The sequence below is a fragment of the Coloeus monedula genome (assembly GCF_965178545.1).
Source record: "Coloeus monedula genome assembly, chromosome: 1".
Classification (NCBI taxonomy): Eukaryota; Metazoa; Chordata; class Aves; order Passeriformes; family Corvidae; genus Coloeus; species Coloeus monedula.
Genome location: NC_138781.1, coordinates 136,498,656 through 136,513,289, shown reverse-complemented (window position 1 = coordinate 136,513,289; position 14,634 = coordinate 136,498,656). Strand labels below are relative to the sequence as shown.

At 46.0% G+C, this 14,634-nt stretch overlaps 1 protein-coding gene across 1 annotated transcript in view; it reads right to left on the bottom strand.

The window, feature by feature from the left end:
- The window catches only part of SDC2 (syndecan 2), a 60,284-nt gene extending 47,050 nt beyond the window's left edge, over positions 1-13,234 (bottom strand). The window contains exon 1 of the mRNA XM_082295215.1: positions 12,952-13,234. Coding sequence (XP_082151341.1) covers positions 12,952-13,011 — 60 coding nt within the window. The 5' untranslated portion in view covers positions 13,012-13,234. The remainder of the gene's footprint in view (positions 1-12,951) is intronic.
- Between the last annotated feature and the right edge of the window lie 1,400 nt (positions 13,235-14,634).

Here is a 14,634-nt window from a genome sequence, read left to right as displayed (position 1 = left end):
AGGTAAAAATAGAGCTCAGAGAAGACTCTCATAGCCTGCTCCTCAAACAAGGCTTCTCCTGTGCAGCACATCAAGGCTATTTCAAGAAGCACCTCCCATTTTTCACCCCTGAGTATGTCAAAGTGTGTCAGCTTAAGAAGCCAAAGAAAGAAATGGTTACTTAAGGGCAAGTGCAAATACCTTGAAGGGGTGGGAAGGAGACAGGGTTGGGTTACCAGGTTGCTCACCACACAGGGTATGGAGAAGCGTGCATGCACACGGCAGCTGCTGAGCCACAGATAATCCCCCTCCCTGTGCCAAGCTCAGCATCTCCAGCGGGAGCACCAGCACCTCGGGGAGAAACCCCTTCCCTCCCTGCACTGCAGCCCTTGAATGTGGCCATTAGCTCACGCACACGTTCGCACTCTTGGGGTAGCAACACTCAACGTTTTCCCCTCTGGTATCCACGGAGAGAGATTAGCACTCCAGTATTTCATTAGCCAAGAGTGTTAAGTAATCCACCAAGTCGTGGAAAGAGTAAAAGCACTGAGCTTAATGTATTTGGTGAAGCTCTGTTGAATGGTTTGGGATATTTTGTTTCAGTATAGCATAAGGAAAGCAGCTGTCACCTTGATTATAGTGCCCTCGGTAATCTGACACTTCAGCTAGTCCCAACTTCAGACTGCTCCCCTCCATTTGAGCAGCACAGTTACTGATCACTTAAACAGAAACGGTGATTTGCACAAAGCAAGTTTTGAAGTGAGGCTGTAGATCAGAGGAGGAGCAATTTGCACCCATCATTCCCATCCTTCTGCAGTCAGAGAGGAGAACACAGAAGTCTTCCAAGAAAATCCAAGAACAGAGAGAAATGCCAAGCTGCGACGTTTGGCTCCACACACTCACTTTCCAAAAAGCAAAGGGGATGAGGGATGCAGTGTTCAAATCATCCATGTCTGCTTAAACACTTGGTTTGTGCACTCCAGCGCTGTCAAACAGACATAGCTGATGAGTCAAAGATGGAATTAGCATCCCTGATACAGCAACTCTTTTCCAGCCCAAACCAGTCACCTCCAGGTTTTTCCTTTAATTAAGGTCTGGCCAAGACATGTCAGCAGTCCAGCATCTCCTTCCTGCCAACAGCTCTGCCAATACTTTGGTCACTCACAACCAACTCCTCCCCACTCCCTCTTTCTCACTGCTGCGAGCTGAGTGAGCAGAAGGATTCCTGAAAGTGGGCAAAGGCCCAGAGCTGTCCCAGTTTTTCATCTACCTTTTCTTCTGCTCTTGGATCTTGTACTTGCAACATGAGACTGAAGAGCTGTGCCAATGCTAACAGTTACCTTTTGTGCCTGATAGCACAAAAGCAGCAGCAGGGAAAGAAAAAAATCAGTCTAATGAGGTTGGAAGCACAAGAAATAGCAAAGAAAAAGAGCAAATAAATAACTTAAGGTATAAATTACAATTGAAGTGCACTATAGTTACCATGTACTGCACAGTATTGCTCAGAGATATCACTAGCACAAGTTATAACACCCCACACTGAACAAAAAGCAGCACTTCTGGTAGGAAACTGGTACTCTTACACCACCACCACGGTGATAATGGCATGAGAAATTGTACGAGTGACAGGTCAGACAATTTTAAAGCCTTCAGTTTGTGTTGCTTTGTTTGTTTTTATCTTTTGATAAAAACAACACAGACAATAACACAGAGCACTACCTATCCCTGCAGTACACTCTATTTTGCCACTGTTGAAAAATAAACCTGTTTTCTCCCCATTTTCTTTTGAAGACAGAAGTCCATTAAGACATGTCATTACATCTGCTTTTATTTATCCAGAGGAAAGTCAAAACACTTATGCGGTATGCTTTAACTGATAAATTTACATAGCTACATGGACAATGCCTTGTAATTTAATGATTTCCCTTGAAAAGAAAGCAAACTTTTATTTATAAGCTGCTTTACATTTTAGAGGTTTTCACTAAAATAGAAGTTCAGCATAATACAAAGCCTTTACTCATAGACAGAGAGCCAGCATTGAACTTCAGACTTAGTAATCAATCACAAAAAGATCCAGCAAATGAAAAGAAGTCTTAAGGAAAGCTAATTGACAACTGCAAAACACGGGAGGACATGTCTCTGACAAACTGAACATCTTTTCTGTTAAGCTGAGTACTATATTTACCACCTGGCCTGCAAGGGCTGCTTTTATTCAAAAGCTCTGCAGTAAAATATATGCATGTGTAGAGGATGAAGACTTTATCATTGAAACCTTCTGCAAGAAATTAGGGGAATGAGAGAGACTCACACACTTCTGCAGCAAAATTAGGTCAGGACGCCTTTGAACAGCTCCATTTGAAGGCTTTGCCAGACTCCAGATCAAATACTTTTTAGTGCATTAGACCCAACGGCTTAAGAGATGAACTTCTATACTGCTGATAATTATTATTGGTATTATGCACTGCTGCTTCCCTCTCCACCTGTGGATAATTATAAATAGCCTAGATTTTCCAGTCCCTGACATATGCCACTTGGTTAACAGCACTTCTAAAACCTATCCTTTATAGCCACAGGTCACACATTTCAAATATGACAACCACGTATCCACACAGATCGCTAAATCATGACTTGCCCCACACATGCTCTTATCTAAATGCTCCCTGAATATACAGATATGGCTAAATGGCATTAGCATCACAGTAATCAGTGATGTGAAGCTGTAAAGTGCCAAGCTGGTGATTCAAATACAAACCTGCCTCTGGCCTCCTGTGCCTATGCACAGCCCTGGACAGTGCAACCAGGGAACATCACTGCGAATGGCTCCATCATCTCCTGATGGGGCTGGTGCTCTCCTCCATGACAGCTCCTGCTCTTGATGGTCTTCAGGGCTCTCCCCGAATAAAACACAGTCCAATAACCAAGCTGGGAAGGCAAAGGTCAAAGAAATGTCCCCAGATATATGAGGCAGTTAATGATACACCTCTTCCCTGCTCAGCTTTACTGCTCACACCTTGAGAAATGGGCAGTAGAGCCCACCAGTCCCATATCCAGTCATGTTTGTGTAAATTTTCATTAATAAATCAATCTGTAAATAACCAACAATGCCCAAACCTCAAAACTACTTCATCGAGTCATTCAGAATTTTAAGTCTTTAAAAATTCAGACCTCTCCTGGGTTTTTTTAATCTCTTATAATTCACAGCTGAATTCACTCTAGCAATCTTGGTCCTTGGGAGGGTTGTTAAGAGACACCAAAACATCCTACTCCAGTTTCCTACTGCTCCTTGTTTAGCTCTCCTGTTAGGTGACACTACTAATTGTACAGCTGCTACAGCTAGCTGCCAGAGACTGCTCTAAGGAGGTTTTCCAATTAGATTAGCTGAATTGAATAACGAGAGAGAGAGGGAGAGAGAGAGAGATTAGCTTTTTCTGTGCATCTCTAGGAAGCCACAGAGAAATCCCCCAAAATACTCTTGCTAATCCTCCCTTAGGACCCCTTCATCTCTGATCACAAATACAGAAATGCCATGTGAGCAACTTCACTCCATGGGAACTGTGCCAGCCCTGACTCTCTGTAAGCAACAACCTTCATGACAAGGCATCCTACCTACTTTAAGACTGACGGTGTCTGCCAGAAGTTTTCTTCCTCAGTCTTCCTCAGGTTCCTGAAGACAAATACACTTACCCATGTAAACTAGAGGAGGCAAGTCTCAGATGTTATGTGAAACCAGAAATGGCAAAGAAGCATTACAGAGACTCCTACCTGTACATTATAAAACTACCACATTTTTTTCCCCAAAGTAAGGTTTGGGGCTTTTTTGTCATAACCTAAAGCTTCCTAATTCTATCAGTGCAGATAGAGAAGGTCAGAGGAAGAAACTCAAAAGAAAAAAAAGCTGACTGGCACATGATATCAGTAGCATTACAAAATATTCACAAACCCAGAAAACTTCTTTAACCCACAGACAACATCCACGGCTCTCAAAAAACAGTATAAGAAAATCTACATCACTATTATGTTTATGCCACCAGGCAGAAGACCAATTCAAGGTGTTCACCAGAAGAGACCTACATGAAGATGCCAAGTCACCAGCTTTCAGTTAAATAGGAGCGATACAGTCAAGCAACATTAGTATAAGCACAAAACCCAAACCAGCCAAGGGTACAATAAGCCTTTCAGGTTGTGAATTACTCTAAGAACTAAAACAAAAGGAAAGAAAGAGAATTTCCCTTCTCTAATGCTCTACAGTTGCGAAACAGACAAGAAGTGGCATTTTCATCACAGCAATACTGTTAAGAGTACTGTCTCAAACCATTTTGGATCCAATGTTCTGTGTTACCAGGAGCTCAGAAGTTCCTTCCATCAGAGAGCCCCAGCATGGTGGAGTGGGCACACGACTGCCCCTCCACTGCAGCAGAAAGGCTATTTATTACTGAGCCTGAGCCCCATCAAAGGCAAAGAGATCCCCCTTGCAGACACAGACCTGTTCTTCAACAGGGCATGGCTGGTTGGGCTAGACAGCACCAGAGAGAAAAACATTTGCAATAGGCAGCATGACTAGAGACAATGAGTCAACTCAACTTCAAGGCCCTGTCTCCTCCAGCACCTGCACACTTTAAGGAGGTAAGTCTGTTTTTAACAGGTGGCCATGGAACCTACTTTCCCCACCCTCAAACCCTGCACAGTCAGACCATCAAGCAAGACTGAGATGTTAAAACATTATCCAAACACGAATCATGAGTCCTGATTATTTAAGGCTGTTAAATGATGTATCTTTTTATAGTCAGCAGACTTTTTCCTTCTCCCAACGCCTTCATGCCATTCCTCTCCTCTGCACACCAACGGATGCTCTGTGCTGCTCTGCAGGAAGGACCACAGCTCCTACCAGAACAGCAAAAACCATCTCATGGTTTGCCAGAGGGCTTCGTCACTGCCAAACTCTCTGGAAATTTCTGGAGACATCTGTCATGCTTCCATGCAGCAGACAGACAGACATCCACTGAAGTATTTTGGTCGAAAGCAATAAAAAGGAAAACTCAATTGTGACATGGACAAAAAATTTCTGCTGAGCCAGGGGTCCATTCAGGTCACAGCTCCAGTGGGACCTCCCAAGCCTGCTCAGGTCAGGTACAGAGCCATGCTAACGACTATTCCCAGTTTTTCTCCTTAGACACAAATTTTTCCAACTCATTCACATTTTGCAGTGATGATCATGCCTGTCCCTGTACCATGGCTTTGACAGCAGAGAAACGGCTGTGCTGGAGAATCAAACCAAAAGCACCTACGGGAGCTACTGAGGATCAAATCATAAGCATAGTGGAAAATTTATGAAACTGCTGTATTAAATCACAAATGAAGAACAAGGAAAAAAAACCATCTTCTGTTTAAGGCTTTTTTTCCTGGTAAGTAAGGTCAGAGAGACTGCTCCTTCCAAACTAATTCAGGCCAAGAAAATTATTAACACAATTTTGAGAGCAATGTTGTTGTGTTTATTTAACTGGAAAGCATGTTCTGTGGGGCATTTCTTTTCCTGACACTTGAAAGACACACATACAACAGTATAAAAAAATAAAAATATACATAAAATAGAGCTCTGTATAGAATAAAGTTCTATACAAAACACATACACACACAAAGTTTCAAAGACCTTCCAAGCTAAAACTGCAGAAGCTGGAGATAGGTCAGTGCTGAATGCTCTGTGGAAGACAGTCTCTGTGAACACATAATTTCAAAGGTACCCCGAGAGGTTTCATTTCATGACATTTTAGATGTCACATTCGAAAAAAATCAGCCTTCATGGATGAGAAATAAGCAAAGAGCACATGTCTGGAAAATCATAAACACTTTCACCAAAGACAAGAATTCAGAATATATACATGGAACTACAATAACTTTTCCTGTCTATCTCCAGGACTAGCCATTGCTCTTGTTCTGCCATGGAGAAGATTTGTCAGTTCCATATGCTACCGATACTTAAGCTACCAATTATTCTAAAGCATTAATCTTCTAACTTTGCATGCTGCCTCAGCAGTTCCTGAGAACTTTACACCTTCTCTCAATGACATTTACACAAGCCGTAACTAACACAACCAGATTTCACACACCCTCTTCATGGTTGCTCCATCTCCTAGCTGGACAAATGCTTTCCTTCATGCTTGCACCATCACCAGTGGCAAGTACCAAGTGCCTCTGAGCTCCCAAACGGGAGAAGATTCAGTCCCACAGCCAGGACAGTACCTGAAGGTTTCGCAATCCACACTCCACAAAAATCCTCAGAATTTTGCTTCTCAGCAGCATTATCTTATGCATATTCTTGCTGTAGTAATTGTACATTATTATTATTTATAGGACTAAGACATATCTATCTTTATTTATACAATGTCACAAATTTATATTCAACAGAAGCTCCGTTTCTGGCTGTCCCAAAGATGGTGTGTTCCCATTACTCTGAACTACCATCACCTTTCCACTTTGCTTCCCTTGCAGGTTTTCATTTTAAATAATAAAAACACCATTAATGTCACACATCAGTGACTGCGTATTTGAACATGGAACTGCACTTGAAAAGGATTTGAATGGAAAGGCTTAGTGGATGCTTTCACCTGGTAATCAGTGTAAGTCACACACTGATGCTGAAATCTCCATATCCAGAGTGAGCACAGATAAACAACCTGGGAAAGGAAGAATCTGTCTCCTGGACATCTCTCATCTCTGCAGCTTGCAACATACAGCATGTATTCAAACCCATTTCTAGCCTTCCCCTACAGACCCCAGTCCAAAAAGCAAACAGGACTCAGCTCTTAAAGCCAAAACATATAAAGTGTGTGGGGTTTGGCTGTGCCCTCCAGGTACAGTGTCCAGCCAGCTATTTCTGCAGATACTGAAGAATCAACACAGCTGGAATTGATGCAGCTCAGCCCAGATAAAGAAAACGCTTGCTTCTACTTAAAGGAAGGACAGAAGCAGACACACCAGAAATGATCCCTTTGAAGGTGGGAGAGGGGAGACCTGGTTAGGTTATTCATTCAGATGGCAGCAAGTATGATATTTATTTTGTTCTCTAGTGAAACATCCTTAGTCTTGAGGCTACGCTGGTCATGCACCCAACTGCTCCCTGGGAAGTACTTCATCTCCCAGGCTATATTACTTTAACAGCACTCTTTCCTACAGCTCTGTAAGAGTCAGTCCTCTCAGTCCACACAGACAGTCACAGTTCTGAAATACACTTCAAATAACAGGGATAGGTCACTTCACACTGATCTGAAAGGCAACAAGTGACTTTCACTAATGTGGAAGAACATCTAGAGAAAATTATGCTTTATTATATATGGTTAATCAAACAGGAACAAAACACGTCTGACAACATAATATTTAAATACAGACAATATATTCTCGTTGTTAATCACAGTGCTGGCTTCTGAACATTTTGATTCCATTCCTGTGTATACCACAGGCTGTTTGACCTTCTGCAAGCCCCTTTGTCTCCTTACTATTAATAAAAGTACAATGTATTTATCTTCATGCTCACAACTCAAACACAGACAAACACGTTTTTATTTGAACTTTCCCAAATCAATTCACCTTGGGAACAAAACAATTTAGCTTAGAAGGGTGATTTCTGAAGAAGTTGTTTATATATAAACTAAAAATAGTGATTTCAGATGGAGCGTCCAGCTCAGGCTTTAGTTAAGCACAGCTTATATGACACTACACTCTAATAGCCTATCTACAGACAAGGCCAATTTCTGCAGATTCATCACTGCCCTATTAGTCATTATTTCACTTTAAATGAAACCCCTGCTTGAGACATCAACAAAAATAATTTGCTCAGCGCAAACGCACTTGTTGCAAATGGTTGTTAAATGCTACATTTTCTTCTACTGCAATCAGTATTCCAGTACTTTTGAGGATTACATGTATTCTGTATTTCTGCCTAAATTTCTAGTATGCTTTTGAAAGCATCCCCCAGGGCTGAGCTAATCAAGAAAACAACATACATACAGAGAACTGTCATTATTACAGGGTCAAACACTAATGCAATCTGTACTCAAGAGATTGCAAATTATACTTCAATGTGGGCAGAAGAAATCATGTTCCCCAGTCACCGAATAGTGTCATGTAACCTACAAAAAATTACTAGTCCTGAAAAGATTATAGATAGCATTTATTACCATCTTGTAACCATGAACTGAAGATAACCAAACAACAAGCTGTTCACAGAACAGCCTCCAGTAATTCTCTCATCCTTCCTACAACACCAACTGCAAAGTGACTTGAATGTGGACCAAATCACTTGCTCATGACTTGCGCATCCTCTCTCAATTGAGGCAGCACAGAGGGCATCTTTATGACTCAGATTCAAGTAGGGTCTTATATGAGGCCTCAAATAAGCTTGCCAATCTCAAACACAACATTTATGTTAAAAAGCATAGTCTGTCAAATCTGTTCAGAGACAAAAGAGCACTTCTCCACAACTAGACAAGAGCTCTTTGTTCAGTTGTTGAGCCTTACTAAAGCCTACAATTCTCTGCCATAAGCAAAATGTTTGAACTGCTCAATGGCAGAAATCAGTTTGGTGAGAAAATGTAATTAATAAATGCCATCCATATGCCTCTGCTTGACATTTTATAAAGACAACTTGCCATAAAGAGCAGTGCAAACGGAGAGCTCTGCAAATGACTGGCTCCTCTGCAAGCTCTTCTCCAAGTTCAGGACACCCTGGCAAAATGCCACATTCCCCATTGAGGATGGCAGGTAGCTCTCCACCATCCTCCCTGGAGGCATTAGATCATGGCTGTGTGTTTGACATGCGACTTCTCATAACTTGCACCTCTACTAGTCAAGAAATTAGGCCTTTATCTTGTCATCCTGAGATTATACTTAGGACCACAGTGACTCAGATCCACCCAATCTCCAAGCAAATGCCAGACTTACTGCGCACTCTCTGAAGTCCACCATCTTTATCCCATTAGCTGCAGCAACTGTCTCAAACCTACCACAGAGGTGTTATCTGCCCAAGAACCACAACCCCAGCACCCAACTTCAAACCCTAAGATATTTGTCCTGACTTGTTCCTGAAGACAATGCTCTCAATCTACTTCCTTGATAAGGATCTAGGAAAAAATGCAGAGAAAACATCTCTGCACTTTAGGCCTCAATAATAAGTCAGTTCCAATGTAGACCTCAGGGCTAAGATGTTAAAAAGAGGAACTTCAGTGTTTGATCTTGGGTCAAGATTCAACTGTTCTTTAATTTTTAAAAGATAATCTAACCTGAGAGGGAAACCCATTTCCAGAAAGTGGCTCCTGAGAACATCCACCTAAGGGGCGGCTGTAATACCCGACACTGGTGGCAAATCCCAGAGCTCCCCAGAATTCCCAGTGCATGGCAGTGCAGACAGCTGTTGGATGGCAGAACCTAGAAGTTCCGTTAGAGCAAGAGAAGCAGCCATGGCAGATTCCAGGTGTTGCCAAACCACAAAAAAGCAATGGATGAACATTTGTGAAGTCTGCAGTGAGAAGGAAAAGTACATGTAAATTGGAGGTGGATAAAAATAAATCAAGACTGAAAAGGCTTCCTCCTTTCTTTGGAGCTTATTTGACAAAACAAATTGAACACACATAGCTGGTATTTAGATTTATATGCTGTATGCATCTCTCCTATCTCTTCAGCCCTTCTTCTCCTCTAATTACTAGCTCTGAAGCCTAACTGCCTTTTCCAAAAACAAATTCCTCCTCTCCAACACACTATCAATTTTCCAAATTCCAAAACTAAAGTAACCATTAGAAACAAATGTAGGAAAACTATCGCATCATGCTTCTCAAATACTAAATACTTCTGAAAAATATACCAAATATTACCCTTGGATCATCTTTCAATAATTACATTTATGCCAACAACTCAGCGGTCAGATGCTTACACAAGAAACAGAAAGACCTCTCAGCTGATGCCCCGACGATCTGTTTCACTGGAAGTCCTAAACCCAGGCCCACATGCAAGCATTGCTGACGTGAAGCAGTTTCCAGACTCCAGAATCTTCCCAAGGAGAGATGGAATTAACCTTCTGTGAGGAGAGCAGCACCATAACACTGCAGTATGCAACACTACCTGCTAGCCAGCAAAGTTTCTCAATGTGTACTTGGGCATGCAGAGAGGATCAGACTGTCACACAAGCTCGGGAAAACCATTCGTCCCACTCTTGCAAACTAGAACGAAACAGAAAGGTTTATCAGCCTCTTCCGAATGGGAGCTGACAACTACAGCTGGATACTAGGCATTGCTCTCTGGTGCTATTAAAATCAGCAAAAGCTGACTCCCAGCATCACCAAGACTGGGCTCAGCCTTTTAAAAGGCACATCAGGCCTCTCACTCACAGAGATTTCCTTTTCTTTCCAGCAGTTTCATGTCACTGTCTTTCTCTCTTGCATAAGCAAACCAAAAAACTTTCAAGGTAGCTAGAAAGCACATTTTTTTGCCATTCAGCCAAGCCTGGGTGAATCCCCCATATCCTTGCAGACCCACACAGGTTACCAGACCCCACCATAATCTGATGTCTCACTGCACAGTGCACCGATGGCAGCAAATCACTCGGCAAGACCTGGGTGCACTCCACCAGCTTTGGTGGGGGTAACGCTTGCCACCATGTGCAGGCTGGCACTAACAGGTCGGGCTCCCTCTCACCCTCTCCATCACAGCCCGGTCCTGAAGCAGCTGCTCCCCTGGGGCAGCTGGCACGGCACAGCAGAGCACGGCTGCAAAGCCACAGCCCACGTCAGGCCACACGAAGCACACACCCAGCACCGACAAACCACTCCCGTGGTTCAGTGGCAGGTCTCACTTCCAGGACATTCTTAACACAGTGCTAACATCTACTTGGCCCACCCCAATAAAAATGTTTGCTGGTTACGTGGACCAAACATAGGGAACTCATTGCTTTAAGAAACAAAGTCTGCTGCAGCTTCCCCCTCCTCTACTTACAAGACTCATGGATAATTTACTTCTTCAGAAATGAGGGTTTTACCTTATGGCTTTGCCTAGCTAATGATAATAAATAGTAGAATCTAAACACAAGAAGAAATTAAGAGCTAAATCCACTTGACAGTGCTCTGGAGACCTCGGAGGAGTTTTTTATGCATCCGTATAGAATTCCTCTTATGACAAGGACAGACTTCTGCACGGAAGACAGATTTGGCATCTGTCTTTTCCCACAGACTGGTCTACAAAATCCTATCTTCAGGGACCATGAATCTGCTGCCAGGCACAGTTAGAGGAAAAAGAAGGAAGGTGAAAGAAAAGGAAAAACACCAACTTCCTTTTACTTTCCCAGTCCCTCCACAACTTTCTGGCAGTAGTAAGGGCAGTGGAGCAGAGCCAGGAAGGCTCCCCCCACCTCACTCTCCCCACTGCCCCCTGAACCACACAGCCCCGGGTATGCCCCGACAACGTACCTCACACCGCCACAGTGTGTTCATCCTAAGGCAAAAGCCCATCAAACTTAATACTTTACTAATTACTGTGGCAGTTTAATAGCTACTCCACCATCAGAGAACTTTGTACTAACAGCATTTTTATAAAATTAAAGTATATTGTACCTCATTATCCAAGGGTGTTTCTGCAGCACAGTTATACTTAGTGGAAACAAGAGTCACTGTTCTACCCAACCCTTTTTTAATCAGTCTTTAAGAAAAGTGTTTTGCAATTGTATCCTTAGAAATCTCTAATGATGAGCCAGATTTCATGAAGGCTGTGACTTGGCTAATTTATACAATAGCTAGAGAACTTCTAAAGTTAACCCAAGCTAGTGACATTATTTAGTTCAGTGAAGCGGCTCATTTTAATTGGATTAAATTATCATGGTATTTTTTTTAATTTCATATTGAAACCTCAATTTATCATTTCCTAATATTTGCCCAAACACTGCATCAGTGTCATTTGCATATCCCTTCCCTCAAGACAATCTCAGATCCACAGATGGAAAAGACCAAAACCCTCTGGCCAGCCCTCGCCGGCTCCTGCCGCGAAAGGGTGGGAGCGTACGCCGGAGAGAGGCTTTCCCAGAGGTACAAATCCCGGCAACAGAGCTAATTGCATTAAGCAGAGGACCCGGTTAGCGAATACACTGGTGGCGCGGAAAAAGTGTAAACAGCGGTATTATCCCGAGCACCTCGCGGCAAGCCCGCGGGGAAGGGCCGGCCGGGTCCGCAGCACGCTCGGGCTCCGCGGAGCCGGGACCGGGGGCTGGCTGGGAGGCGCGCAGCGCGTTATGTCTGAGGGGTCTGGGAGGTCCTGAGCCGCGCAGCCAAGGGTAGTTGCTGCCTCTTTTCTCTTTTTAGCAACGGGCCGTGAAGGGCGGATTTTGCAGGGGACGCTCCCGCCTCACCGCCCGCGGAGCCGGGGGAGGCGGCGATGTCCTCGGGCGGCCGCTCGGACACGGGGCGGCCCGGCGGCTCCCGGCGCTGGTCCGGGACGGGTACAATCCCCCCTCCGCACCCAGCCCCGCACCGCGGCCCCTCGGGCGCCCCGCGGCCGCCAGGCAGCCGCCCCTCCTCCGGGGAGGCAGGGAAAGAGGCACCGGGGGGGTTCCGGGGCCGGCTGGAGGCTGGGTCGTCGCGGCAAACTTCGGCCAAGGTTCGCTGTAGGGCGGCAGGGTGCTCGGCTCCGGCAGGGTGCTCCGCTCGGCTTCGTGGGGTGCTCGGGTTTTTGGGTTTGTTTTTGGTTTTTTTTTTTGGGGGGCGGGGGTGTCGTCTCTTTCTTTCTTTTCTTGGCGGGTGGGACGGAACGGTGCCTGCCGTTTGCAGAGCGCTCAGCTATCAACAGATGCCCCCCCGGAGCCAGCCCGGTGCCCGGCGATGCCACGGGGCAGGGCTCGGTCTGCGCGCCCGGCGCTCGGCTGACGGAACCGAGGTGGCCGCCCTCGTCCCGTGCCGTCCCGCAGGGCTGCCGCCGCCCCCTCCCCTCCGCCCCGGCACTCACCGGCTGTCCGGAGGCGCAGGCCACGAAGCTGACGGTGAGCGCCAGCCACACGCCCCGCATTATTCCCGCGGAGCCGGCGCGGCGGCCGCCGGGGGCCGGGCACAAAGGAGAAACCGGGGGCCGGCGGCGTCGGCAGCGCCCGAGGGGCGCGGGGCAGGGCCGGCGGCGCCCCGGATCCGGCCCGCCGCGCTCCTTGCGCTGGGCTCCGCACTCCGCTCCGGCGGGCCCGGTGCTGCGCTGGGCGCGCGGGCTGCAGGCTGCCGGCTCCGCCGCCCTCCCTCCGCCCCGAGTGCGCGGCGGCGGCGCCGCGGCTCCCAGTTAAACCCCGCAGAAATTCCTGCAGGATTACAACACAGATTGGCAGCTCCCCCAGCCAGTGGAAACAAGCAGCGCGCCGCCGCCGCCGGCTCTCGCCCCTCGCAAATTCAAGCAACTTTCCTCCCCCCGCCTCCTCCTCTTTCTCCTTCTACGCCCTGGTCTCCCCTTTTCTCGTCCTCCCCCACAGTGGAAAACATGAGCAGCGCCGCGGACCGACTAAGAGAGGGCTGGTCCCGTAAAAAAGCGGGGACGTGGAAAGGCTCCCCCTGCGCAAGAGAAATCTGGCCGCGACCGCGTGTTTTTAGCGCTGTGCCGCCGGGGTTCGCACCGCTGCTCCGCGCCACCCTCCCCGGTTAGCCTCGGTGGCAGCTTCAAGGGTCGGGAAAAAGCCAAAATGGAGGGGTCAAAAATCACGGGAAGCGGGGCTATCCCAAAAATGCCAGCTCATTGTCAATCTCCACTTAGCTTTTTGCCTCAGAATTCATTTTTTTAGACACTTCGCCCTCAACAAGAAGACTAGAAACTTTTAAGGGTGAGGGGTGGCAAAGTAAGAGAGGGCTGCGATTTGTAGGTAGCGACATGGATCCAGAAGTTATGTTTTCAAAATAAATATTGCAGGAATTGACAGCACCAATAATGTGTGCTCCAGAAGCCAAAACAAGAAGTCTTGCTACGACTAGTCCATGGTATTTCTCAACTGGGGAAAATGGTGGTTTTGCAGAGCTTAGAAGCCTCAACCCGATCCATTTGCGTATGCCAGCATGTTTCCACCACTGAAAGTGTGCATACATTACATCAGTCACTGGATATGGGAAAGAAGCAATAACCAGGAAAGCAAAATATATCAGTCTCACTTGCAAACTACCACTGGTGATTTAAGTCAGAAGGTAGCAAACAGCGTTTTATAGCCTGAATCAAAAGGTCGCAAGGACCATAATGATCTCTTTTGTTTGAGCAAAATCTATCTCTCTCAGGGGACCCTGGCTCAAGGAGAGCCCAGGGAGATACCCTGGGCAGATGTTTTCCCAGGCAGATGTTTTTGCATGCCCTTCACTTTGCTTACTCTGTGCTCCGTGAAGGACTTTGGCCAACAGGTTGTGTTGAGATCCCAACCGCCTCCAGTTCCCGATCTGCTTGCCTTCCTATCAAAACAGGCATGCCATGTAAGAAAATAAAGTAATCTGGCACAAGCAATCTCTCACCCCACTCATCACTTTCCCAGCCTCTCCCAGGCAAACACATCCCTGGCGATCCCTGTGCAGTGTGGGCGCGGCGGCTGACTCTGTGCTGGGAAATGGCAGGACCCGTGTCCTCAGAGGGGTGGCTGGCCATGCCTGGAGTGCTCTTACTATGTGCGACCCACTC